At 48.7% G+C, this 27,798-nt stretch overlaps 1 protein-coding gene across 12 annotated transcripts in view; it reads right to left on the bottom strand.

Annotated features, from left to right (window-relative positions):
* BICDL1 (BICD family like cargo adaptor 1) overlaps positions 1–27,798 on the bottom strand; it is a 109,757-nt gene continuing 81,959 nt past the window's right edge. For 4 of the 12 annotated variants that reach the window (XR_013401557.1, XR_013401558.1, XR_013401559.1 and 1 more), the window contains 7 exons: positions 22,254–22,433; positions 21,316–21,534; positions 19,784–19,927; positions 13,353–13,483; positions 4,681–4,801; positions 3,738–3,846; positions 1,378–1,482 (listed from right to left, as the gene is read on the bottom strand). Coding sequence is in view for 5 of the 12 variants with exons in the window: in XM_077955411.1 (XP_077811537.1) it covers positions 1,321–1,482; positions 4,681–4,801; positions 13,353–13,483; positions 19,784–19,927; positions 21,316–21,534; positions 22,254–22,433 (957 nt within the window). In the remaining 7 variants the exon portion in view is untranslated. Of the gene's footprint in view, positions 1,483–3,674; positions 3,847–4,680; positions 4,802–13,352; positions 13,484–19,783; positions 19,928–21,315; positions 21,535–22,253; positions 22,434–27,798 lie in introns of those variants that run through there. The other 8 variants (XM_077955411.1, XM_077955412.1, XM_077955413.1 and 5 more) reach the window with 6 other exon arrangements.

The following is a 27,798-nucleotide window of genomic DNA, read 5'->3' as shown; positions in this document are numbered from 1 at the left end:
TCTGTAGAAATTCATTTTATTCTTATTCGGACTATTTTCAAAAGAAGCAGTGGTGTGCTGTTTTTCTAAAAATATGCCTTTATAATTTTTATATATGTATATTATAAAATCCATACATGTATTTACATGATTGCTACATACAAAATTACAGCACTGTGGTATGTACACATCTACAGGTACATTCTTGCCGCGCATCCCTGCTGTGCTTTCCCCATGTGAGGGAGGGAGACTGAATCAGTTGTGAGCAGCTGAGGGCTGGCCGGCTGCGGAGCCTCTGAGTTGGGGCCTGGGTGGAAGAGGTGGGGCAGCTGCAGAGGCAGGAGCAGCAGCTGCTACAGGTTTCTCCTGCAGGCCAGCAGGCATCTGGAGGCTTCCAGCAGCTTCCCCCTCTCCTCCACCCTGTGGTGCCTGTGCTGCCCTCAAGGTGGGGTGGCTGACCAGACCCCTCTGGTTCCATTCTGTGGCCTGGGCTTGTTTGGCTGGGCCAAAAAGATATGTATGTGAGGAGTGGAGGAGGGAACTGTGGGAGGAGGAGACCCCATCCAGCCCCAGCCCTGAGCAGGGGAAAGGGTTGGATGGCTAAAGCCTGCAGATGACTGGTGACAACATTCTGCCTGGCCCGGCCCTGCTAAGGGTCAGAGACTGGAGGCTGGGAGGGAGAGCAGTGGCGACCGGGGGACAGGGCCTTCTTCCTCCCTGGGGCTCGGGTGGCCTCAGCTGAGCTTGGGTAAGCGCCAGCTCTTAGACCTTGCGGCCAGAGGCTTGGCCTCCTGCCAGCCGAGGTGCATGCACGCAGGGGAGGGGCTGCCATCTCCCCTTCGACCCTGGGCCAGGGGCTGGGGAAGGAATGGAGGCTTAGGCCTGGCCCACTGCCCCCACAGGACTAGGCCCCCGGGGCTCGGGCCTCCTGAGGCATGCAGAGAAGGGCCTCCATTCCTTCTGTTCCCCATTTGCTAAAATAGAGGAGGCAGCAGTGCCTGGGGGTGGGCTGCGATCTGTTAGGGATGAGCAGCAAAGCCCAACACCAAGGGGCCCTCTGGGAGGTGGCCTAACCCTGCTCAAGCAGGGGATCCTGGAGAAGCCCAGGCGTGGGCTTGGCCAGGCGGTGGGCCGAGGGAAGCCTTCAGTGGCCAAGGCAGGCCCCCACCTCTAGGTCTCCATTCTCACCAATGAAAGGGAGCAGGCCCTCCCAGACCCATGGGGCCCCAGCATGAGGGGGAGGGCAGCTGCTGAGGTGCGAGCCGCAGGGGAGGCCTCGCCAGCACTGCTTTTCCAGCTGCCTCCGGTCCACCCATCTTTGGTGGCCTCACTCCTCCCAACTTAAATTTTCCTGAAGAATGAGAAGAGTCGTTTGCCTTCAGCGGTGCTGGGCTCATCCCCCCGCCCAGCGCTGTGGCCCCTGCAGAGGGCAGCAGCTGGCTGGCTCCGTTCCTTCAGGTGCGTGTCCATCAGCTGCCGGTCAATGACCCTGTGCATGTCATCCTGCAGAGGGGAGGGGACAGTGGCCAGGACTGAGTAGCTGCTCTCACCTAACCCTGGGGGTGGACAGGGAGGTGGCAACGTCAGACAGATGAGAGATGAGGATGTGATGAGAGGCTGCAGCTAGGACTGCCCTGACCAAGAAAGCGGTGAGCGTGGGCAAGACACCAGGCGCACGCAGGAGCCGCATGGCACCTCCAGCCTCCTCAGGCTCGGGCTGGGGTCTCCTCAACAGTGTTACCCTGCTGGCCTGCCTCGGTCCTCAGCTGACGGCTTGGGTGGTCTGTCCCTGCCGTCTTCACACTAGCACTCCACCTGCTCTAACCAGGCCTCACAGCTCTGCCTCCCGTGTCCTGTGGGCCTGGCTGGTGCCTCCAGTGTGGCTTGCCACCCCCAGCCCCAGCAGGCCCTAGGGCCACCTCAGCTTAACAGCTGCCCAGCCCAGTGGCCTGGCCTCAGGGGTTCCTCCTGCCTTTTCCAATCATTGCAGCCTGAGTTGCTGATGCCCAGGCACCAACAGCAGCCCCACATGGCAAGGATGCCCTGGGTGCTGCCCTAGACCCCGCTGCTGAGGCTCCCATCTGCACCAGAGGCCAGGGGCCGCACGGTCTTCAGGGGCTGTCCCGCACCAAATCAGGCCCATTTCTTCAGCCTCCTCACTGGGGCGGGGCCGTCCCCAACTCGAATTCATTCACGTGGCCCAGAAAATGCCCCCCGACAGCCCGCCCCGCCATGTTTTACAGAGCAGCAGCCTCTCCCATAGAGGAGCCTGCGGACAGGGCAGCTCCACTCTGGTGGCTAGACTCTGACCCTGGGTAAGACTCCATTTGACAAAACAGTTCTGCCACTAAAAAAGTTTGAAGGCCGGGCGCGGTGGCTCACGCCTGTAATCCCAGCACTTTGGGAGGCCGAGGCGGGCGGATCACGAGGTCAGGAGATCGAGACCATCCTGGCTAACACGGTGAAACCCTGTCTCTACTAAAAATACAAAAAATTAGCCAGGCGTGGTGGCGGGTGCCTGTAGTCCCAGCTACTCAGAAGGCTGAGGCAGGAGAATGGCGTGAACCCAGGAGGTGGAGATTGCAGTGAGCCGAGATGGCGCCACTGCACTCCAGCCTGGGCAACAGAGCGAGACTCTGTCTCAAAAAGAAAAAAAAAAAAAGAAATATGCGCAGCCTGTGTAATTAGTATCATCCATAAACATAACACGCGTCTGCTCAATTCCTCCATGACTTGAATCTGGCAGGCTCTGCGGCATCCTGGTAAGACCCCAAGCTTTTCTGGCTAAACCCTAGAGTGAGTCAACCTGCGGTGTCCAAGCACAGGACAGGTGAGGCCTGCGTTCAGGGCAGGCTCCCTGTGGCCGGGGCAGATGACCTCTTTGGTTCCGAGCAGCCACTCATGAGATGAGGGCATGAAGTTGGGCTGGCCAGGCCCCTCCATCTGAGCAGCTTGTCCACTCCTCCTCCCTCCCACCCGTGGGTGTCATTCTAGTATCTCTGCAGGTTTCAGCATGAAACGAAGGGGCCTGAAACGAAGGGACCTTCTGGAGTCATCATGGCGTCGCAGTGAGTGTGGACCCCTCAGGCTCTCCGGCTCAGGGCCTGCTCTCCAGCCTCCCCATCCTCTCAACCCTGTCCTTCAGACTCAGCTTGTTCCTGGTCTTCTCCTTGCCCTTGTCTTCTTCCCTTCTCTTCCAACCCCTTTTCTGCTCACCCCTCAGAGCTGACACCGTGCCAGGTATTTGCCAACACACGGTCCCTACTTATCAGGTTCCAGTGTATGGTCCTTGGCACGGTGCCCTGCAGTCACGACGCGCTTGATAAAATCTACGTTAAATCCAACGTGGGAATGCTAAAGGGCCTTTCAAAAACCAACTTTTCAAAGCTGCCAGTGTTTTGTTTGGCACACTGAAAACTGCATTTTTAAACTTTAAGCAATCAGGTCTATCCAGGTCGCCCTTTAGAGTTTCCCAGACACATGCTGCTCATCATTCCATGCCTGCTGGTCCCTCAGTGGACGGAACAGCCATCTATGAGAAGATGGCACCAGCCGTCAACACTGGGCCACACGCTGCCGAGGAGCTCACTGACGCGCCTGTGATGGAGGAGGGAGCTGGGACTCAAGGGCATGTCACACTGCACAGAGATGACGCCAGGCTCCAGCACACAGAACACAGTGGGCCATGAGGGGAGGCGGTGGGGCGGCACAGCGATGGCAGGGCGAGAGGGTGGATGGGGTGCAGGGCTCAGGCTCACCTCAAAGGCAGGAGGGGTGTACAACTAAAGCTGTTGATACGGGAACTGAGAAAGGCCACTAGATCAGAAACCAAAGGAGCCAGATAGTAAAAAGCCCTGAGGAAGCAAACTGTAGCCGGGAGAGAAGAGAGAGAACGGCGGTCAGCCAGGGCACGGCCAGCTGGCTGCTGTGCAGGAGCTGAGGAGCCAGGGACGGGCACCCTGCGGTGGGGCCAGTGCTCTGGCTGCCAGCCCCATGGGGCCCTGGGAGGAATGGTCACCAAGAACCTGCCCTCCACGGGGGTCTTACCTTGTAAAGCCACAGACGGCTTTTCATCTGTCTAGATGAGAATTCTTGGGGAGAAATATTAATGTTTATACCCATATCCTAAAACTGTGCTACCTAAACCTCACCAACAAAACCCAGCCAGCCACAGCCCGGCCCAGTGAGGAGCCATGCTGGACTGTGCAAACAGTGGGCCTAGAGAGGGGCCCACTGATCCCTCTTCCCCAGGGCCTGCACCAGCACAGTGCTCTTTGGAAAAAGGAGGCTGGCCCTTGAGAATGGGAAGGGCGGCAGCTGCTGGCTGCAGGAGGGTTGCTGAGCCGCATCCAGCTGTGAATTTTCATGCAATTATATTGAGCTTCCTGTGCTTCCATGTTAACCAGTTGTTTCTTTCCAGCTTAATGCCCAGACAACCAGCTGAAAGGGGAGCCCCACTCCAAGTCTGGAGATCACTACATCTCCAGACAGCAGCAGCCTGGGCACTGTCGCTCAAGAGCATCCTTAAACGTTCTTCCCCAAGGACTCAGGGACGTGAGCTCTGGATCTTGCCAGGTGAAGACTGGGATGTGCTGCTCACCCAGTCACATGGGACCCTGCAGTGACAAACTCCTTACTCTGCCTGGCTCAGAGATTCCTCTTGGAGTCTCCTCTCGCCCTGGATCTCAGGCTCTGGTTTACCTGCCAAGCTTCCAGCTGCTGCGAGAGGTTCAGTTTCTGCTGAATGGCATCCAGCAACTGGCTGTTCAGAGACATCATATCCATCCTGCACTTGGCGAGTTCCAGCTCCACAGCGTTCTTCCTGAGAACAGACAAGCCAGGGTGAACATGCACACCTTGTGCCAGAGGCATCTGGGTCTTTACTTGGGGTACCTGGAGTCCACAGGATGAGGAAACAGGCTCTGATCCTGAACTCACAACAAACAGCAGCTGCAACAATAACTATGATGTTGCCTGTAGAGGGCTAGTTTGCAACATGTTTTCACATATATTCTCTCAGTTTTCATGACCAACCTGTAGGTGAAAGGAGTATTTGTCATCCCCACCTCACAGATAAAGAAACAGAAGTTGAGGGTGGGCGTGGTGGCTCAGGCCTGTAAGCCCAGCACTTTGGGAGGCCGAGGCGGGTGGATCACCTGAGGTCGAGGGTTTGAGACCAGCCTGACCTACATGGAGAAACCCTGTCTCTACCAAAAATACAAAATTAGCTGGGCATGGTGGCACATGTCTGTACTCCCAGGTACTCAGGCTGAGGCAGGAGAATTGCTTGAACCCGGGAGGAGGAGGTTGCAGTGAGCCGAGATCGTGCCATTGCACTCCAGCCTGGGCAAAAAGAGCAAAGCTCCGTCTCACACACACACACACACACACACATACAAAAGCACACACACAAGTACACACACAAATAGAAGTTGAAAAAGCACAATACTAAAATGAGGACTGGAACCCAGAGGGGATCAAAGGCCTCACACAGAATAAAGGAGCTACTCATCCTTCCCCAAAATGGCCCATTCCCCACTGGAAGACAGGAACCTTGTCCTGCTGGTATAGAAGGGATTCCTCGTAGTTAGCAACCTCCCTTAGGGGAACTGTCCTGAAGATACAGAGGTGTGTAAAGGTAGCCACACAGTGGTGATCATCACAGCTTAGCTAATCAGAGTAGCCAAGCGGTCATAAATGATATAATGGAATACAGTCACCAGTAAACACCATAACGTGTGGCCGGGCGTGGTGGCTCATGCCTGTAATCCCAGCACTTTGGGAGGCCGAGGTGGAAGGATTACCTGAGATCAAGAGTTTGAGATCAGCCTGGCCAACATGGCAAAACCCCATCTCTGCTAAAAATACAAAAATTAGCTGGGTGTGGTGGCAGGTGCCTGTAATCCCAGCTACTCAGGAGGCTGAGGCAGGAGAATCGCTTGAACCTAGGAGGCGGAGGTTGCAGTGAGCCAAGATCACGCCACTGCACTCCAGCCTGGGCAACAGAGCAAGACACTGTCTCAAAAAACAAAACAAAACAAAACAAAACAACAAAACACCACAAAAAACCCATGAGGTAGAATATTGACAGTTCATAACATATTGCTGAGTGGAAAAGCACCAGAAAACAGGATCTAGTATAACACTAGTTTTGTAAAACAAAAACTGCCTGTGTCCACTGGGTGCAGTGGCTCACGCCTCTAATCCCAGCACTTTGGGAGGCCAAGGTGGGCGGATCACTTGAGGTCGGGAGTCCGAGACCAGCCTGACCAACATGGAGAAACCCTGCCTCTACTAAAAATACAAAAATTAGCCGGGCGTGATCCCAGCTACTCTGGAGGCTGAGGCAGGAGAATCACTTGAATCCGGGAGGCGGAGGTTGCAGTGAGCCGAGATAGTGTCATTGCACTATCTTGTTGCCAGCTTGGGCAACAAGAGCGAAACTCTGTCTCAAAACAAAACAAAACAAAACAAAAAACTGCCGGTGCGTTCAATGGATATGCACAAAAATGTCTAGCTGGTTATCTCTGGGTGATTACTGATGGGTAACTCCTCTGACATAATTTTGCATTTTTTATTATCACATTTGTATTTCACGTATTACTTTGTTCACCTTTCCCAACATTCCTAAATCACAGCTGTTCAATGCAAAAGAAAATTAATTTTTTTCGAGGGCAGGGGAATGGGAATAAAGGCGGAAGGATCTCTGCAGAGGCAGCCCTGGTTGCCCAACTGCAGAAACGTGTATTATTTAGCCCTTGCCTTCATTAATCGCTCCCTCAAGGACTCGAAACAGCAAAGCTAACAAAAGCGTGCCCCTTGTACAGGGCCAGCGACTAATGTGCAGGACTCAAGGGCAGCTAGAGGATCCGCCTGCAGGGGCCGCCTAGCTCCAGCTTCACAACACCGACTGCACTAACCGAAGTGCGGCCGGAAAAAGGAACAGGTGGATCCCACTCGCAAAGTGCTCAGGCCACTGCTGCGACCAGCACTTCTTCTTTGGTTTCAGGTCTACCGAGCAATTAGCCACCTGTGCTGACACCGCAAAGTGCGCCCCGCCCGGCTTCCCTAGAGAAACCGCTCCAGTCAGCTCAGCCACCGCATCAGCCCCGCCCACTGCGACAGCGATAGGACTCGAGCCCCGTCCAATGGATGCTAAGGACTCAGATGCCAAAGGCTGCCTCCGTCACACCACTGCTATTGGCTCGCAGCAAGCAGCGGAAATCCTCACGCGGCATGGGTTGCCATGGACACCCGTCCAGCAGCGTCAGAACCCCTGGTGCCGCACGGCAGCCGCTGCCTCCTGAGCTTTCGGCGTCCCCCGGCAGGTGGCGCCCAGAGCAGCAGGAGCCCCAAGAATGTGCTGACTAACGCTGCCGCCGAGGGGCCGAGGGGCCGAGGGCTACAGCGGCGGCGCCGCGCCGGGCATGGTAGGGTTCCCTTCCTTCCCAAAAAGGCCCTGAGGCAGGGTCTGTCTGGACGACCTCTAATCCTGGCCACACGCTGCACCCTTGGGACATTTGCTCACCAAGGAATAAGTGCTTGTCATTCATGGGAAACCCCAGACCAGGATCAACACATTAATCACATTTTAAAAATAGGAATATTTCCAAGGGCTCGAATAATTCCTTTTTACAAATGAAACCACCACTAACTGAGTTGTTTTGTAAGGCAGATTGCTAGCGCAAGATTTTTTTTTGGTTTTAGTGAAGGCCTTTCACCTGCAAGGAGATAAAAAAATTGCTACTTAATTTTCCTGAAACTCATTTATTGTATAGGAGAAGGTGCACCTTAAGGTTTCTGCAGCTCAGTGACGAGAAGGAAGTTATTTTTCTTAGGGATTCTCACCCCTCACTACACATTAAAATCAACGGGGAAAGAAGTGGGCCCCAACTGACCCCACCCAGTGATTTCAACTGTATTGTTCTGGTGAGGTTCCTGGTGTCTCAGAGCTTCCCAGATGATTGTAATGTGTGGCCAGGATGGAGAATCAGAGATAATGTATATGGAAGAAGTATCTGGTAAAACCAAGGTCCTATACAAATGGAGGGTGTGGTTTCCTCTTTAAATGATTCCTTAGGCTTGTTGTCTCAATTCTTGTGTAACAAAAATTCATTTCTAAGGTATAGGAAAAGAACTGTCCTCCCAGAGTAACCTAACTGCCCAGCCAGCCCTGTTCTATAGGAGTCCAGGAAGGACAGGACCCTTACTCTAGAGTTCTCCCTACTGGTGGAATCTTTCCAGAGGGGAGGATTTGCAAGTCTAATCAGGCTCCTGGATAGTAACTGGGCCTCCTTTGAAAGCAGGCAAGGGCATACATTTCAAGGTTTCATGTAGATTTGCTCACCTAGGTGGCAGAGCTAGGTTTTACTTTTTTTTTTTTTAAAGGGAGGAAGACTGGACAACTTGCTTCTTCTCTCCTGCACCCTGACACTTTCTGTTTGTATCCCCCACCTTCCATGCTGATGACAGAATATGATCTTAATGTTCAGCTTCTTGTTTGAGAGAAGGTAACCAATCCATGTGTACTTCTATCTTCATTCTGCCTTTTGTTTTGTTTTGTTTTGAGGCCGGATCTTGCTCTGTCATCCAGGCTGGAGTGCAGTGGCATGATCACAGCTCACTGCAGCCTCAACCTTCTGGGCTCAAGTGATCCTCCCACCTCAGCCTCTTGAGTATCTGGGACTCCAAGAGTGTACCACCACACTCAGCTAATTTTTTTATTTGTATTTTTAGTAGAGACAGGGTCTCGCTATGTTGCCCAGGCTGGTCTTGAACTCCTAGGCTTAAGCAATCCTCCCATCTTGGCCTCCCAAAGTGCTAGGATTACAGGTGCCTTGCCTGGCCTCCTTCTGCTTTTGATTTCTAATGGACTTCCACGATTAGCATCTTCACTTTACCATTTTATTCCATCACACAATTTCACTGTTATTCATAAAGGTATGCTGCCTCCTCTATCACACTGTTACTTTTTTTCGAGGCAGGGCCTCACTCTGTCACCCAAGCTGGAGGGCAGTGGCAATCTTGGCTCACTGCAACCTCCGTCTCCTGAATTTGTGATCCTCCAACCTGGCTACTTTTTTTTTTTTTTTTTGGTAGAGATGGGGTTTCACCATGTTGGCCAGGTTGGTCTCGGACGCCTGACCTCAAGTGATCCACCTGCCTCAGCCTCCCAAAGTGCTGGGATTGCAGGCCTGAGCTGCCACACCCCAGCCTTATCACACTGTTTACTTAAGTATCCACTATCTAAATATAGTGGAAATCCAAGCAGCAAAGATACATCCTTATGTGGGCTTCACCAAGAACAATTTCTAAAATGAACTACAAACTGACAGACACCACGACATGAGGTTCTGACCAGAAAGAAAAGGGGACCCAAAAGTAAAACAGAAATGGAGATAATCAAAATGATGAAAGAGAACAGAAGGGAGGGGAAAGTGTGTGTGGAAATGAGAAGGTTAGAGTATGAATAATTTTTTTTTTTTTTTGAGACAGAGTCCCCATTCTGTTGCCCAGGCTGGAGTGCAATGGCGCGATCTTGGCTCACTACAACCTCCGCCTCCCGGGTTCAAGTGATTCTCCTGCCTCAGCCTCCCAAGTAGCTGGGATTACAGGCGCCCGCCACCATGCTCGGCTAATTGTTGTAGTTTTAGTAGAGACGGGGTTTCATTATGTTGGCCAAGCTGGCCTCAAACTCCTGACCTTAGGTGATCTGCCTGCCTTGGCCTCCCATAGCGCTGGGATTACAGGTGTGAGCCACTGCAACAGGTCTGAGTATAAGGAATTTTAAAGTCAGAAGTGAAAATGTATGTCATACTATTTTTTTACAAAGGCATATAGTATCTTATTTACAAATTGTTTCCAAGGAGCTCATTTTAGCTTCCCAACAAGTAGCAGTGTAGCAGAGGGAAAAGGGTGTCAGGAAGATGGGAATCAGAAGACCTGAGGTGGAGGCTCATGAGTCACTGCTGGCTGTGGCCCTGGCAAAGTATTTCTTAGTTTCCTCATCTGTAAAATTGGGATTAGAAATTTTTACTTCTTACTGTGGCTGGGAGGATTAAAGAATAAAAGTGTTGGCCGGGTGCTGTGGCTCATGCCTATAATCCCAGCACTTTGGGAGGCCAGGGCGGGTGGTTCACAAGGTCAGGAGATCAAGACCATCCTGGCTGACATGGTGAAACCCCATCTCTACTAAAAATACAAAAAATTAGCCAGGCATGGTGGCACATGCCTGTAGTCCCAGCTACTCGGGAGGCTGAGGCAGGAGAATCGTTTGAACCTGGGAGGCGGAGTTTGCAGTGAGCCGAGATTATGCCATTGCACTCCAGCCTGGGCGACTGAGTGAGATTCCGTCTCAAAAAAAAAAAAAAAAAAAAAAAAAAAAAAGAATAAAAGTTATTTGTAAACTATAAAGTGATGTATAAATATTACTATTGGCTGGGCACAGTGGCTCACACCTGTAATCCCAGCACTTTGGGAGGCTGAGGCAGGTGGATCACTTGAGGTCAGAAGTTTGAGACCAGCCTGACCAACATGGTGAAACCCTGTCTCTACTAATACAAAAATTAGCCAAGCACAGGCGGCGGGCGCATGTAATCCCAGCTACTTGGGAGGCTAAGGCAGGAGAATCGCTTGAACCTGGGAGGTGGAGGTTGCAGTGAGCCGAGGTCGTGCCATTGCTCTCCAGCCTAGGCGACAGAGCAAGACTCCAATCTCAAAAAAAATAAGCAAAATAAAGAAATATTACTATTAATATGTTGTAAATGACCCCAAAGTAGATACATTTTTGGTAACTATCTCCTCACACTCCTTGAACAGGGTGGGGCTTGGCACACTGACTCATGCTTATAATCTCAGCACTTTGGGCAGATCCCTGGAGCCCATGAGTTCAAGACTAGCCTGAGCAACAGGGCAAAACTTCGTCTCTACAAAAAACAAAAACAAAAACTAGCCAGGTGTGGTGGTGTGCACCTGTAGTCCCAGCTACTCGGGAGGCTAAGAGATGAGAGTATTGCTCCAGCCCAGGAGGTCAAGGATGCACTGAGCTGTGACTGGGCCACTATAATCCAGCCTGGGTGGCAGAGTAAGACCCTGTCTCAAAAAAATAAATACATAAAAAGTAATTCACAGGGGGATGGGGGATATGTAAGTATGTTTGTGTCCAAAGATTCTGAATGTAAGAGAATGCATTTATGAAGAAAATGTGGCCAGGCCGGGCGTGGTGGCTCATGTCTGTAATCCTAACACTTTGAGAGGTCAAGGTGGGCAGATCACTTGAGGCCAGGAGTTCGAGAGTAGCCTGGCCAACATGGTAAAACCCCATCTCTACTAAAAATACAAAAATTAGACAGGCGTGGTGGTGTGTGCCTGTAATCCCAGCTACTCGGGAGGCTGAGGCACGAGAATAGCTTGAACCCAAGAGGCGGAGGTTGCAGTGAGCTGTGAGCATGGGTGACAGAGTGAGACTTTCTCTCAAAAAAATAAAGTAAAATAAAAGAAACGCAGCTGGGCGCAGTAGCTCACACCTATAATCTCAGCATTTTGGGAGGCTAAGGTGGGTGGATCACTTGAACCTGGGAGTTCGAGACCAGCCTGGGTAACACGGTAAAAACCCATATCTACAAAAAAATACAAAAATTAGCCCGGCATGGTGACACAGCTACTTGGGAGGCTGAGGAGGGACGATCACTTGAGCCCAGGAGGTGGAAGCTGCAGTGAGTTATGATGGTGTCACTGCACTCCAGCCTGGGTGACAAAGAGAGACCCTGTCTCAAACAAACAAACAAACAAACACAAAACATTTTTTAAAAGACCTAGTTGGCTGGGCACAGTGGCTCACACCTGTAATCCCAGGACTTTGGGAGCCTGAGGTAGAAGGATTGCTTGAGCCCAGGAGTTCAAGACCATCCCCGGCAACATGGCAAAACCCTGTCTCTAACAAAAATACAAAAAATTAGCCAAGTGTGGTAGTGTGTACCTGAGGTCCCAGCTACTCGGGAGGTTGAGGTGGGAGGATCGCTTGAGACCAGGATGGGGAGGCTGCAGTGAGCCAAGATGATGCCACTGCACTCCAGCCTGGGTGACAGAGTGAGACCCTGTCTCAAAAAAAAAAAAAAAAAAAAAAAAAAAGACCTAGTTTATTGGAAATATGAGGGACAGAGGAAAATGCTAAATGATGCTATGGTATGCAATCAAACCCAGAATGCAGCAAATCTATGAGACAAATGATCCAGTTTCTTCAACAAATAAATATAATATGAAAAAGAAAAAAGAGGAGATGTTACAGACTTCTGGGACACATCAGTTAAATAGAATATGTAGGCTTTGGAGTCTGACTCTAAATCAGTTATAAAAAGATATTTATGGGCCAACTGGGGAAATTCTAACATCAACTGGATACTGATGTTATTAAGAATTATTTTTTTCAAGTGTGATCACTGTATTGTGGTTTTTTTTTTTTTTTTTAAAGTCTTTGTGGTAGAGATGTATACTGATGTGTTTATGGAGGAGATGACACTATGTCTTGTGATTTAACATAATCCAACAGGGAGGTGGAGGAAGTGGGTGAGGATATAGATGAAATAACACTGACCATATGCTGATTAGTATTGAGGCTGAGAGATGAAGTCGTCTTACATCTTCTATTTTTGTGTTTGCTTAAAAATGTCCATAATAAAAAAATAGAAACAAAAACCAAAAAAAACTAAAAAAAAAAAAAAAAACATGAGGTAGACGTATACATGCGATAAAATTGGAGGCCGGGCGTGGTGGCTCATGCCTATAATCCCAGCACTTTGGGAGGCCAAGGTGGGTGGATCACCTGAGGTCAGGAGTTTGACACCAGCCTGGCCAATATGGTGAAACCCTGTCTCTACTAAAAATACAAAAATTAGCTGGGCATGGTGGCAGGCACCTGTAATCCCAGCTACTTAGGAGGCTGACAGGAGAATTGCTTGAACCCGGAGGCAGAGGTTGCAGTGAGCCAAGATGGCGCCATTGCACTCCAGCCTGGACAAGAAAGGCGAAACTCCTTCTCAAAAAAAAAAAAAGGAAAGTTCTTTAAGATATAAGTGCAAAAGAAGGCAAGACATGTAGAGTATCATCCTATTGATGTCTAAAAACACCTAACAACTACATTGCCTATATACCTACATATGCATAAGAAAAAGAGCTGCAAAAAATGCACACTTAACTTTCAATACTAGCATGTGTCTGGGGAGGAGAATGGGAATGGGGGTGGGGGTGGGTAGTGTGGAAACTCTAACTTTTACTTTCGTATTCTTTTGTATAATTTAATTTAAAAAATTGAGCATATGCTCAATTCTATATACTCAACTTTATCTTAAGAATAAAGTGAAGCCATCCCTACTCACTTTGCAATGGCCTCGTCACGGTCCTTGATGGCCTTCTGAAGCTGCTCCTTTGGCTCCTTGTCCTCAGATGTGACTCTGAGTCGGTCTCTCTCCTCTTTTAGGGCAGTCATCTCCACACTCAGCAGTGTCACCTAACAGGAGAATGAACATGGTATCACTGCTGCTATCCTTGGTGGTTTTCCCTCCAAGAGGGAAAAAGGAACAAAGAGACCCCAGGCAGACCCAGGGTACATGTGTGGGGGTGCAGCTGGTAGCATTCCACTGCCATCCTGCTCCAAGGAAGGGCCTGTCTCTCTTGAAGAAAGGGTACCACATCACATGCTAGGTTTCAGCTCCGCAGCAAGGGAGCTGTGGGAGTTCAGCCCTGGGCCTGCAGCTGTAGGCCAGATCCCCTTTGCACTCAGCACAGCATACTACCTCCTCCATCTCCAGGCACTCCAGGTAACAAGTGAACGAAGACCATAAGTCATCATGACACACATTTTTTAGGGTAGGGAATCCCGTTTCCTTTCCCACCATCTCTCACTCAACATGGATGCTGCTATCAACAGAGCCCTGGATGGTTCCAAAGCTGGAGACCCTGCTCCCCCGTGACAGCCCTTGGCACAGCCCAGCTCTCTTTTGTTCTTCCTCATTCAGCTCTCCAGGTGAAAGCCACAGGGAACTTAGATACCTAAGTGACATTATCATCTTTCACCTCAAACCTGTTACCTTTTCTGTGGCCCATGCTTCAGCAAAAGGCACCACTGCCTTCTCAGGTCCTCGTGCCCCAGCTGGGAGTCAACCTTTGACAGTGAGACACCCCTCCAGTGGCTCTGTCAGGGACCACAGCTTACCCTGCTCCACAGTACGGTAACCCTGTGTACACCATGATCTGTGTGATGGCAGGAAGCATGTCACATCCATCTGTGCATCCCAGAGCCTGGCCGTGTAGGGTGCTTAATCCCAAAGCAGTAGACAATTGTCATTTTTTGGCTAGTCATCATCCAAAATCTCTTCCCATTTTGGGGGCACTCCTGGTTGTGTGAGACTCTGGTGTGACACAAGGCTCGACCTCCAACTAAAGAAGCCAACAGGTGATAGACATTTCCTTTCCCAGGCAGCCTGGGCACAGGACTGTGACCAAACTTGCCAGTTACAACCCCTTCCAGGGACTGCAGCTCTGAGCACAGCAAAGCCCCAGGCGAGTGGGGAATTAGTGACAAGGGTGGCAGTTTGTTTCTATTGTCCCTTTTCTCATGGCCCTTTCTTGTTTTGGAGCCGAGTTCTCCTACTTTCCTGTTGATTCTCTAAGCTATCAGGTCTAATACATTCTCTTTCGGCTTACATTAAGCGGAGTACATTTTTTGCTGTTTGCAACTAGAAACCCTGCCTGGTAGAGCTTTCAATAAATATTTATTGGAAAATTGAATAATGAAAGGGTGGGAGCCCCTTCTTCTCAGTTGGTAAGATCAGACGTGAGTCAGGATGCCTAACCCTGCCTTCATGTTAAATATGACACATACTTTGACATTTTTCCAAGGGAGGATCCATCCATACAGGTCTGCCTCCCTCCCACAAGGGGACAGATGCCACCTTTCAGTATACTCCTCTGTTCTTCAAGTCCCAGGTCTAATCCTCTTCAGCTAGAATGAAACTGAGCAAAGGCCCCAGGTGTAAGGCTGAAGATCAAGCTTCCCTTGAAGTGTCTGAAAATCAATACACTTCAGACATTCCCCAGAATGAGACGGCAGAGCTGCCAGCCCCTGGGGTAGCAGCCACTCTGGAGGAATTCAGAGGACACCCAACAGTGAAGAGGGATAGAAGGACAATTTGTTGCCACCATAAGCAATGGGTTTTATACTCTGCACAGTCTGGCAGGAAACATCAGGGCCAGATGCTCCATACTGAGAACAGCCCAAAGCGGCAGCCTTCCTGGTAGGGACAGCTGGGTGAGGAGGGCGGAATTCTCGGGGAAGAACAGGCTGGAGCACCTGCGGCTACCCAGCACACATATGCATCCAGCCCTGAGGCAGACAAGGCACCAGGGCAGAGCCCAGCCCCCCACTATTTAGCAGCAGGCTCTGCAGCCTGGTAGGCCAGGACTCAATACCCATAAAGCACCTAGTAGAAACAGCCAGACCTCCTCTTAGACCAAATGAGCCCTGACATGGCTTTGGGCCAGCTGTGGGCCAGTCAGACGTTCTTACCTGTAAGGGACAGGTAAAACTACATGCTAGGCAGGAAAAGCCAAAATTTAGTATGCTCCAAATAAAACTCCAGAAGAACTTTTTACTTTGGCCCAAAAAACCTGGTCGAGTTACAGCCTACCAGACATGTGCCTTAGGAGAGGTGACAAGGCACTTGCCATCTTTGAGCTATGCATACTTTTCATCAAAAGCAGGAATAAAAACAACTATTTCTCACCACTAAGTTGTCGTTGAGGATTATGAGATAAATGATACCAAGGGCTCAATGCAGTGCCTGGTGTATGGTTGTAAGCTCTACTCTCTCCTCCCTCCTGCAAGATGGGACCTAATCACTGCTGTCGTAATAATTGATCTGGCTTGTTTATACAAATACTTAGGTTACATCCACCCCCAAATCCACTTTTCCCAAATAAGGTGGGTGTCCCCGCAATTAAATAGCAAAGAAAACATTCAAAAGTCAGATATTGAGGGCTTAATTTGCTCTTTTGTTCAACAACATCTGAGTGCTTATTCTCAGCAAGGCACTGTGCTAGATGCTTTAGGAGAGGACACAGCTAGATCAGACCTTGAGCTCATTCTCCTGGGGTCTAGGGTTTGACTGAGAAGATGAGATGTGAGCAGGGTAACTGTGACAAAACAGAGCCAGGGGTGCTCCATGAGGAAGGAAATCAAGAGGGTTTCAGGAGGAAGTGACACTAGATTGGGAACTTGAAGGCTGAATAGCATGGAGATATGAGTAGGTGGGAGGGAAGGCCTTCTGGGCACAGAGAAAGCTGGGGAGAAGGCCCAGATGTGGGTAGCATGGGGTGCATGTGCCACCGCCCTTTATATCCTATGTTTAGTTCTGCTAAAGCAAAGGGGGCAAGAGGGAAACCAGAGGGATGGAGGCTGTGCAACAGGAATGCAGCCAGACTGCACAGCCACAAGGGCTCAAGGCTTCCTGCCATTTGATAATGGGAACCCACCCAGAACTTGTAAGGGGCGTCCCACTTTCAAGTCACGCTTCAGGAAGATCAATCCAAAGCATGTGAGGGTGGGCGGGCTGGGGGAAAGCAGATAAATTGGGAAGTGGTGACCACAGCCAGGGTGTGAAAGGATGCAGGTCTTGAAATAGGGCAGAAGCTAAGAGGATGGAGGATGGAAGAGAGGGCCATGCTGAGATTTCCGAGGAGAGGCACCCAGATTTGGCGAGTGAAGCCCACAGGCTCCCAGCACTCTCTGAATGTTCATGCCCTTTCTGGAGTAACAAGTGTGCACTCGAGTCAAGCATGAAGGATCCAAACAACAGAAATGGGATGCTTCTGACTGAGCCTCCTGCGACCTGGGTGACAGGCCTGAGAACTGGCTGAGGGCCTCACCGATAATGTGTTCATATTCTACAGACTAATCGCAGAAGACCCCCCTGCATCCTAGCAGCTGCTCCACACATACCAGAGGTGAGGGGCGGGCCACATGGGGAACAGAGAAGGAGGCAGTTCCTTGCCACTGATGGGGGTAGGGTAGGAGGGGGCACAACACCACATGAAGGACTTTGTTCCTTAAGAACAGTAACGGGTGCCAGCAAGTCTTCAGGTCTGGCTATGGATTTTGCTTCTAAAAAATAATTACCAGTCAAATTAAACCACTTTCCTTTATTTAAAAGTTTGGGTAGGCTTCCAGCCCCCACACCTTTGACCTTTGGCCTAGTTTTCAAGAGAGAAAAGAACACTCTCAGGTAACAGGCTCAGAGGCTGGGTCAGCCATCAGATGGGGTTTGAGCCCAGTCCAGGAGCTGTGTGCTAGAACCTCGGTCCCACCTAACTACATCTGGGTCCTGCCTCCAAAAGGGCTCAAAGATGGCTCTGACTGTCCTCACGGCACTGTGGGGTCCTGGAGAGCAGGGGCCCTGCACATGCATCTGTTGCCTCTCAGGATCTAGTGCAGCACTAGGCACACAGTGAGTGTCAGTGGATGCTGAACCAACCTTGCATGCAGAACGCCATGCCTGCTGTGATGGCTGCAATTTCTACAGTCATTCTGGGACTCAGTCTGCACCCTGCCCCTGCCTTGGGAGGCCAGTGTTACTTCCTCTGAGGTGGCTTTGCCAGGTTCAGTGCGGCTGAGGGGTTTCTGCTTTGACTGAGCATTTGGGAGGAGACGGCCTACAGGAGAAGTCCAATTCTATACCCCGTGTGGGACGTGAGTACAACCTTCCACTTGGTGAACCATTTGTAAGAGAATCCATAGGAATTGGCCTAAATCATTATCAGCTGAACTTCTAAGAAAAATTTCCACGTGGAAATGGGTTCCTAAATATTCTACAATAGAATCTTGGCAACCTACAATTTGCTTATGTTTCTGAATAAAATAATGCCCCCCCCCCGCATCCACTGTGGAGTTCTAGTTTTACATTTCTGAGAAACAAAACAACAAAACCAGTTAATATTAAAGAACTCATAAACAGAAGCACCCTATGGAAATTTAAATAGGCTTTAAAATAAACAAAACTTTTATTAATCCAAAGACCTTACAGATCCAACGTTCTCTTGCATTTTATTTTTCCAGTTTAGAAGATCTGTCTCTGAGTCTGAATCACTCTCTGGCCAAATTACCTGCTGAAGAACTTAGGTTTCAGGCGGGTGAATGTCTGTGGCTGCCTAACCCACGTCTCCAGCGTTTGGCTGCAAGCAAGCCACAGCTTTATGAGACAGAGTCTCACTCTCTCATCCAGGCTTGAGCATGATCTTGGCTCATTGCAACCTCTGCCTCCTGGGTTCAAGCAATTCTCCTGCCTCAGCCTCCCGAGTAGCTGGGATTATAGGCGTGTGCCATCACACTGGGCTACTTTTTCTATTTTTAGTAGAGACAGGGTTTCGCTATGTTGGCCAGGCTGGTCTTGAACTCCCGATCTCAAGTGATCAACCTGCCTTGGCCTCCCAAAGTGCTGGGATTACAGGTGTGAGCCACCATGCCTGGCCAAGCCACAGATTGAAATGGCATCTTTGTGTCCTTGTTATCTGGTCACTCACAGAAGGAAGAGGACAGTAGATGGCTGAAGGTGGGTCTCCCGATATTTTCCAAGAAAGTATTAGGAAGACTAATGGGATGACCCCCCAAAAAGGGGAGTTTCTTTCTATAAAGATATTTCAAATGTAGGAAATACTGACTGGGGCCGCATGTGGTGGCTCACACCTGTAATCACAGCACTTTGAGAGTCCGAGATGAGTGGTTCTCTTGAGCCCAGGAGTTCGGGACCAGCCTAGGCAACATGGCGAACCCTCATCTCTACAAAAAAATGAGTTGGGCATGGTGGCGTACGCCTGTAGTCCCAGCTACTTGGGCAGCTGAGGTGGAAGGATTGCTTGAGCCTAGAAGTCAAGGCTGCAATGAGCTGTGACTGCGCCACTCCAGCCTGGGCGACAGAATGAAACCCTGTCTCAAAAAGAAAAAAAAAAAAAGAGGAAATACTGACTGAAGTGAAAGGCAGACTTAAATTCCGTCTCAAAGAAACCTCATGCAGCAGCAAGGAATGAACAGCTTTGAGCCAGGGAAGGAGAGGGGCAGGAGCAAGGTTTAGATACTACTTGTTTGGTGCGACCCCAGCCCCTACTCCCAAGCAGCACAGAACCTCTACACATGACCACAGTCAACAGGAAGAGTCTTTATTTATCTCCTAGGACAGATTTTAGAAGCTCCGTTTTGAGTGGAGCTGCCTGTAAGTCCTTTAAAGTTTCTCAGATCAGAATATAAATGTCTTTCTTCAGTGTTCTCTAGAAAGATGAAATCATGATCAAATGAGAAAGGAACAGCAAGGGTAGCAGTAAGTTCTTCTAAAGCTGAAGAACAGGCTGAGAGAAGTGATGGCACTTACAAAAGGGAACTGTACGGTAAAGATCAATTGTTCCTTGGTTTGCAAACTTCCCTGCCCAGCAGCTGCTGGAAAAGCACCCACAAGTAGCCCAGGGGCTGTCAGCATCTACCAGTCAGATTAACTTTGGCTCTGTATAAGGCAGAGTGTCACTGGAGGAAACGGAGGACCAGCTGTTCTTATCCTTGCCAATTTTACTTCAGGCTAAACTAAAGGACTGGGTTCTTCTCTTGAAGACACTCAGTTTACCTCAACTTCAGGTCACCATTCCCTGATGATTTGACGAAGGCGAGCCACTTCTCATACAGAAATGGGAGAGAGAAACTCACAAGGTCCCAAGGGAGCCAGGGGCAGGTGCACATGCCCTGCACTGGACTGAAGGTAGGGGTGCTCACCTGACTGTGGAGTCGCTGCAGCTCTTCTAGGCTTTGCCTCAGTTTACCCCTCTCTCCCTCCATGAGCTCCCTTAGGGCTCTCGAGTCCTCACTGGTCTGCCTTATCTGTTCTTCTAAGGAGTCATCATCAAGTCTCCGGGAGCTCTGACAGCAAAAGAAAGACAGCCACAGATATGGTAAGGGTACAGAAGACATGGGGCGGCAGGAGAGAGATGGTTAGTCGGGGGAGAGAAGTAGAGGAGAAACGGGGGAGAGTGGAGGAATGATGTGGTGAAAGATAGTAGGGAAGATGGAGGGAAGGAGAAAAAGGAGGAGAGAAGAGACAAAAGGTGCAAGGAAAGAAGGGGTCAAGAAGAGAGATTGCTCAATTTCAACCTGCAAGCAGATGTTCCCTTTTGTTTCAGGCTTGAGGGAAAGGAAGCAGTGTGGCGGGAATAGCACACCACACTCTGACAGCTCTCTTCTCCCACAATGACCTGGCCTCGTATTACGATACCGCCCACAAATCAATACAGCACGGTCAGACAGAACAGCTGCCCTTCATATTACTTTACCCAATACAGGTAGAAAGACACAACTTTTCTGTAGGAGGATGAAACATGGGGATAAATAATAGCCCAAAAGCTGGGAGTGTGAGTGGAGGGGAAGTCAGGGAGAAATGTGTCATGAAGCTGGAAGAAATGCCAGACTGCCCAGGATGCCCATGGGAACAGTCCTCTCCTCCACAGGTGGCCATATGTGGGATTCTAAAAGGCCCTTAGAGCTGATCTTCCCAACTTCCTGTGCTCACTTACATTCTTTTGGCGGACGCTTCAGATCTTTTACTTTTGCCAATTCACAGCTAACCCTACCACTAGGACCAAAGGGCTACAGAATAGCAACTTACAGTTTTAACTTAGATACAAACTTCTATATGCAAAGTTTCCAAAGAAAGCCCTTAAACTGGAAGCCCCCATTGTCTGTACATCACTACCTGGAGAAAAAGGCTCCATGTGTACCTGGTGTGTGCAGGAAGCTGACTTTGGAGCCCTGGCAGTTGGCCCCTCTGCCTCATCACGGCTGTAGTTGGTGTTCTCAAATAAGGGTTCATGGCCAGGTGCGGTGACTCACGCCTGCAATACCAGCACTTTAGGAGGCTGAGATGGGTGTATCACTTGAGGTCAAGAGTCAAAACTAGCCTGGCCAACATGGTAAAACCCTGTCTCTACTAAAACTACAAAAATTAGCTGGGTGTGGTTGATGGTGCATGCCCGTAATCCCAGTTACTCAGGAAGCTGAGGCACGAGAATCACTTGAACCTGGGAGGCAGAGGTTGCAGTGAGCTGAGATTGTGCCACTGCACTCCAGCCGGGGTATCAGAGCGAGACTGTCTCAAAAACAAAATCCAAAAAAATCAATAAGGGCTCAGAAGAATTTTTGCAGATATTTTATAGGGTTCCAGTTCCAGGGCTGACCTCACCCTATGCACTGGGTTCTAACCCCCCACTAGCCAGCTCCTGTGGGGTAAGGACCATCTCAGACTGGCCTCTTACCGTGGGATCCATGCCATCCACAATGCTCTGTATCAGTCTCTTGAGCTCATTGAGGGCAGTGCGCAAGCTGCCGGCTGGCACATCCTTGGCGGATGAGGTTTCTGAAGATTCGTCCATGGAGGAGTCCGTGGAGACGGCTGAGTCAGCGCTGTCATTGCCTCGAAGGTGTGAGCACAGGTAGCGAACCTGGCAGTAGGCTTCCCAGAGCTGCAGTCTCAGCTGTTCCACAGAGAATTACTATTCATTACAGACTCTAGAGAAGACTGCTACCCGGCCATCTTTTTCTAGCATCTGAACCCAAAATACTGATACCCAAGACACCAGTTCTAGGAGAAAGGGTTTTTTGTTCTGTTGTTGTTGTTTTTTTTTTAACTCATTGGTCCCAAGAAATAATACTTATTCTGAACCAAGTACATCTATACAGACTCCAAATTCTTATTCTCCCTGTTCTCTAGCTTCTTCCATTTGCAATATAAAGCACTTCTTTATGTAATCAGTTACTTTGGTGGGAGGCAGAAACCAATCAGGGGAATGAATGGTTCTGGGTATTATGAAAAGTGTGAAAAGAAACCAATTAGATGGAGAAGATGGATCATGACGGCTCTGGAACTCTGTCAATATAACAGGTACGGAGCTGATGGCACAAGCATTTTCTAAGAGGAATTGGGGTGACAATGATTGGGAATTGGCTGTGCCTATGATACTCTGTCCTCTAGCAATTCTGCTCAATGCCTTAATGGATAAGGTGGGTGGAAAATGGAGGGCCAGGGACATGCTCCATCAGGGCCTGCTTCACGACACTCTAGCCAGCAGGCCAAGGGGCTAACACAGGCACAGGGGCACAGCCTTGCCAGGATGGCAGCTGAGTGCTAGGGAGGAGGACGGGCCCTGAGCAACCCCAGGTAGCCTCGCCTGTGGGGTGACAGGCAGGTCAGCACCTGCTCTCGCTCTTGCTCCAGCTCCTCAGCCTCCATGCTCTGCTCGATCTCTGACAGGAGGGATGTGCTGGTGGCGGCAGAGCTCTGCAGACTCCTCTCCTCAGTGAGTTCTTCCACCTTCACCTGCAGCTGTCGGCAGGAGAGACGCACCTCCTGAAGCTCCAGGTGGCTTTGGTGCAGCTTTCAAAGAAAGAGCAAATGGTTTGAGGTTTACGAAACACAAAAACCAAGACAAACTGACCCCTCAACCTGATCATGCTTCTGGGTCCAACCACCAATTTACAGAAAAATAAAAAGGAGAGAGGAATATGTTAAACTACATCATGAGACGCACTCAGCAAAATCCAGATCTAGAAAATTCTGACCGGGCACAGTGGCTCATGCCTGTAATCCTAGCACTTTGGGAGGCCGAGGCGGGCAGATCACCTACGGTCAGGAGTATGAGACCAGCCTGGCCAACATGAGGAAACCCTGCCTCTACTAAAAATACAAAAATTAACTGAGTGTGGTGGCGGGCGCCTGAAATCCCAGCTACTTGGGGAATGAGGCAGGAGAATCGCTTGAACCCAGGAGGCGGAGGTTGCAATGAGCCGAGATCACACCACTGCACTCCAGCCTGGGTGACAGTGTGAGACTCCATCTCAAAAAAAAAAAAAAAAAAAAAAAGAAAAAAGAAAATTCTACAGGACAAACAACTCCATTTCCTTAACAAAAACATTGCAAGGGGAAAAAAAGATAGAGGAGGAACACAGAAATAAAAAAAGACTTGAGTTATACCAACCAGGCCAGGCGTGGTGGCTCACGCCTGTAACACCAGCATTTTGGAAGGCCAAAGCGGGCAGATCATCTGAGATCAGGAGTTCAAGACCAGCCTGGCCAACATAGTGAAATCTGTCTTTATTAAAGTACAAAAATTAGCTGGGCATGGTGGCGGGCGCCTGTAATCCCAGCTACTCAGGAGGCTGAGGGAGGAGAATCACTCGAACCCAGGAGGCAGAGGTTACAGTGAGCCGAGATCACCCCATTGCACTCCAGCCTGGGCGACAAGAATGAAACTCCGTCTCAAAAAAAAAAAAAAAAAAAAAGAGTTATACCAACCAATCGCACTGTGTAGGCCCATTTTAATCTGTATCTTGATTCAAACAAAAATGTGAAAAAATTATGACATTTATAAGACAAGTGAAAATCTGAACACTCACTGGGCATTTTATGGTATTAAGAAAATATGCTATTTTTTTGGTATAATAGTACTGGAGTTACATTTTTTAAAGTTCTTATCTTTTAGAGGTTAGTACTTTTTATTTCTAGATGAATTTATTAAAATCTGAGATTTACTTCAAAATAACGTGAGAGAAAAGGAAATGGATGTTATGAAGATGGGGCAGCACTGGGCAGGGACTGGTGGTTTTCAGAGCTGGACTTCATTACACTGTGCCACTGTGGAATGTTTGAAATCCTTTGCAATAAAAAATCAAACACACACAGGCACACAAAGTGAGATACCATTAGAGTCTCACCAAGATGGCTAACATAAATAATACAAATAATATCAAGTGTTGATGAAGATGTGGGGCAATGCTGGTGGGAGTAGAAAATGTACGAATACTTTGGAAAATTGGCAGTTTCTAATAAAATTAAATATATAATCTATGATCCAGCAATTCCACTTTCAGCTGTAGACCCAACAAAAACAAAATGTGCACAACAGACACACACAGGATGTTCAAATAACCACAAATGGGAAACAATCCAAATGCCAATAAAAATAGAATAAGTAAATTGTGGTATGTTCACATGTTGGAATACTACACAGCGACGAAAGAATATACTACTACCATATGCCACAACATGGTTAAATTTCACAGACACAATGTTAAACAAAAGCCAGACATAAAAAGTATACATGAGTCTATTTATAAAACATTCCCAAACTTCACTGAGGTAGAAAAAAGTTGGAGTAGAGGTTTGCTTTTGAGGAAGTGGCAAGTATTCTTTTTAGGGTGCTGATCGTGGTCTGTAGATTGATCTCCATGATGGTTACACAGGTATGTATTTGTAAAAATTAATTGGGCTGTCCCCTTAAGATTTGTATGCTTTACTATATATATCTTTTCATGAAAAAAAATTAAGGGAAAAAAGAGTAGCTTGGAAAAGGAGCTGGAGGTGGAAACGGGAGTAGCATCTGGATAGTAATACCAAGAGTTTCTACCCCAACCCAACCGTTAGAGGCAAGGCCCTAGGCTGGCCCCTCGCTTCCACATCAGGTAGTTGAGCCACAGGTGAAAAGTGACTTTCCTAAAACCCTTGTGAAGCAGAACTGGTCTGATGACTCCCAGTCCAGGGGTCTTTCCGGTTTCCACATACCTCATTTGTTCCAGAGAGACATTAACAGATGAGATAGTAACTTATTTTGAAGATCTCTAAGGGAGGAAGTCCCACAGCTTCAGTTCTAACTCTCATGGGCAGAAATGTCCACAGTTTTGCCATGTCTAACATCAGTCCTTCATCCTGCACGTTCACCTGTTTGTTCCTCTCAGTCCTTTTCTGAAGACTGAAAAGAGCTAATTACTTGGGAGACATTCCTTTTCAATAGCTTTCCAAATAGCTCTATTCTGCAAGCCAAATATTATATATATTATATGTCCTTTAGACTTTTCCCAGCCTCTCTCTCTTGATTTTTAAATGATCTCAGAGATTTTCACATAAGCCTACATTTTTAGAGCTAGCAGAGCCACAGAGATCAATGAGTCCAACTATGTCAGGATAAAACTGAAACTTAGAAAAGGGGAATGGTGCCAGTGGTAGAGAGGAGACAGCAGCACAGGGGTCAGGAATTGTGGGCAGTACTCTTTCCTTCTCTCTCCATGCTGTGACTTCACCCCCTCCACCCCACTGCATTCTCCATGGCCCCTTCTGTGTGGAGTTCACAACAGGGCACAACTCTCTGGGGAGGTCACTAATGCTGAATATAAGGGGATGACCCAGCCACAACTGCTAAATGCTATTTTTTGAGTCTCTGTCGCCCAGGCTGGAGTGCAGTGGCGTGATCTTGGCTCACTGCAACCTCTGCGCCCTGGGTTCAAGCAATTCTCCTGCCTCAGCCTCCCTAGTAGCTGGGACCACAGGCATGCACCACCACATCCAGCTAAATTTTGTATTTTTAGTAGAGATGGGGTTTCCCTACATTGGCCAGGCTGGTCTCGAACTCCTGACCTCAAGTGATCTGCCCATCCTGGCTTCCCAAAGTGCTGAGATTATAGGCATGAGCCACCATACCCGGCCTAAATGCTATCTTCTCATCTGTGCACTCCATCACTAACCTGCTTTTAATACAGCAGACTCTAATTGTGGAATTGTCATCAGTTTGCTAGCAGTTAGGAACATGGCCACATGCCACATGCCACATCTGCCCAGAAGCAATGTTTCCCACTCTTCTTATCTGTGGACTGCAACACCCCACTCCAGGTCCTTAGAAGACTTTCAGGAAGTGGTGGTGGGAGGGGAGAACTTCTTGGGATTTAAATTAAGCTAATTTATTCTGTTATAAAACAGCATTTCTGGGGTCACCTCTGTTCCATTAAAAAGAAAGTAGATACTGCACTGGTCTTTTCCAGACTCGTGGCTGAGTTGGCTTGTGGCTCCTGCAGAAGTGCAGACTGGGGTGGCTGGCAGCCACTTAGAGCTCTGTAGTTCTCATGAAGGAAGCTGCCTTGCAGAGCCTTTGACCAATCACTTAGGTGTCCCAGGAGTCTCACCTTCACCATCAGCACTTGGAAATGATTGACTAACGGCACCAGTGATCTGGAATAGCCCTAACTAGGAAGGGTTTGGAGCCTGGCTGCCCAGAGAATGAAGAAAGGATTGGCAAGCCTGCTCTGCATAGTTCTGGTGGATCAGCAATACCTGCTGGTCCAGTGGGAACTTCTCCAACCTGTTTTGAGGAGACTCAGAAAGAAAAACATCAGGGTTACAGGAAAAAAGGAGACATTCCTAGGAAGCATTTGGCACAATTACAAATGGCATATTAAATTGGCAAAATGCTTCATAATTATTTTTTTAGACAACTCCACACACATCGCAGCAGGAGGAAGTTAGGCACAGACAAGTACAAGTTCTTACATACTGGACAAAATTAGTTCAATTACTCATGCACACTCAAAGGTGCTTAATTAATGATAACAGCAAGGGAACAAAAGACCAGGAGAGGTCTGCACTCTCCAGTCAACAATTGATTCACCAACTGGATAGACACAAGAAGAAAAACCAAACCAAACAAGGGAAGTCTACTACATTTAAGAGGCCTTTAAAATAAAAAACATCATTCTTTATATGACAAAGGTGACACTAAGTATACTTGTATGTATGAATGAGAATGACACCAAGTGCTTTGTGTTTGTATAGTACACTACATTTACGCTCATCTGAGGGAACTGGGATGGTGTGATGTTACGTGATTTGCCTAATGGTACACAGTCAGCATTAGAGCAAGGTCTAGGCTCCAGGTCACCTGCTTCCTGGGTTGCCCCACAGTGAGCAGGGCCTGTGCTCTGCTGATGGAATCCACCCAGTCGCTGGGACTAGGCCCTGCACACATCTGTAAAATGCCCAGCTCAGTATGAGACAGGGCAGTGAACTGGCCCTTAGAGGGACAGACAGATTTCCTTTACTGGATAGTAAGAGTTTGGCAAAATACTTGATATATACTCGGTGCTCAATGAACAATAATTTTTATGCTTATTCTCAGGTCTGAAAAAACTCAGTTGGATTTGATCAGTTGTTTAAAAATCTGTTTTTGACAGCAAGACCCCAATTATATGGTGAAAGAGATCAAAAGGGGGCTCCTCTGGTTGTGACAGGCCTGTTGCCTTGCCTGCTCAGCCATCCCTCACCCTTGTCTGAGGATTTAAAATCAAGGGATTAAGTACATTCCAAGGCCACTAGCTTTACATTTTACAAGTATGGTTTAGGATCATTCAGCTGCTACCTGAGTAAGCTGGATTTTTTATTTCTGTATCAGTACAGGCCATTTTAGCAACAGAAAGGACTTTCTGGAGGACACTGGTAATTAGTGGCAACTTGAGAGTTTCACATGAACTGAAGGACTATAATGATAAATTGTTAGGGAAGATGAGAATTCAGCCTGTAAATGCAGATTTTCCAAATCAACTGAGTACTGCCTGACCTGCTGTAGGTCCTTAGGTGAATGACACCTTCTCAGTCTTGAAGTTCAACAGGAAGACAGTGGATGTGCACATGGTGAGCAAGTGCATGTGGCATGATGGGATTCTCGCTGCTAGAGAATGTACAGCCCACAGTGCTGGTCAGGCCTCTGATGGCCTACTAGTCCTTCCTCTTTCCTGCTACCTAGGCCCCTAATTTTTGATTTGAAATAAGGACTTTTCACTGTAAATTCATGCTGAACTGAAAGTTTCTTTTAGGCAAGGGCCATTTTTCTCTTTCTCCATACTTATATTCCTTCTCCTCCCATACTGTATGTCAGCAACCCTCAGGAAAGCAGCCTGATAGGGTAATAAATGCTGGTCAG

The sequence above is a fragment of the Macaca mulatta genome, chromosome 11 (assembly GCF_049350105.2).
Source record: "Macaca mulatta isolate MMU2019108-1 chromosome 11, T2T-MMU8v2.0, whole genome shotgun sequence".
Taxonomy (NCBI): domain Eukaryota; kingdom Metazoa; phylum Chordata; class Mammalia; order Primates; family Cercopithecidae; genus Macaca; species Macaca mulatta.
Note: the sequence above shows the minus strand (reverse complement) of the source record. Positions and strands in the feature narration are given on the sequence as shown.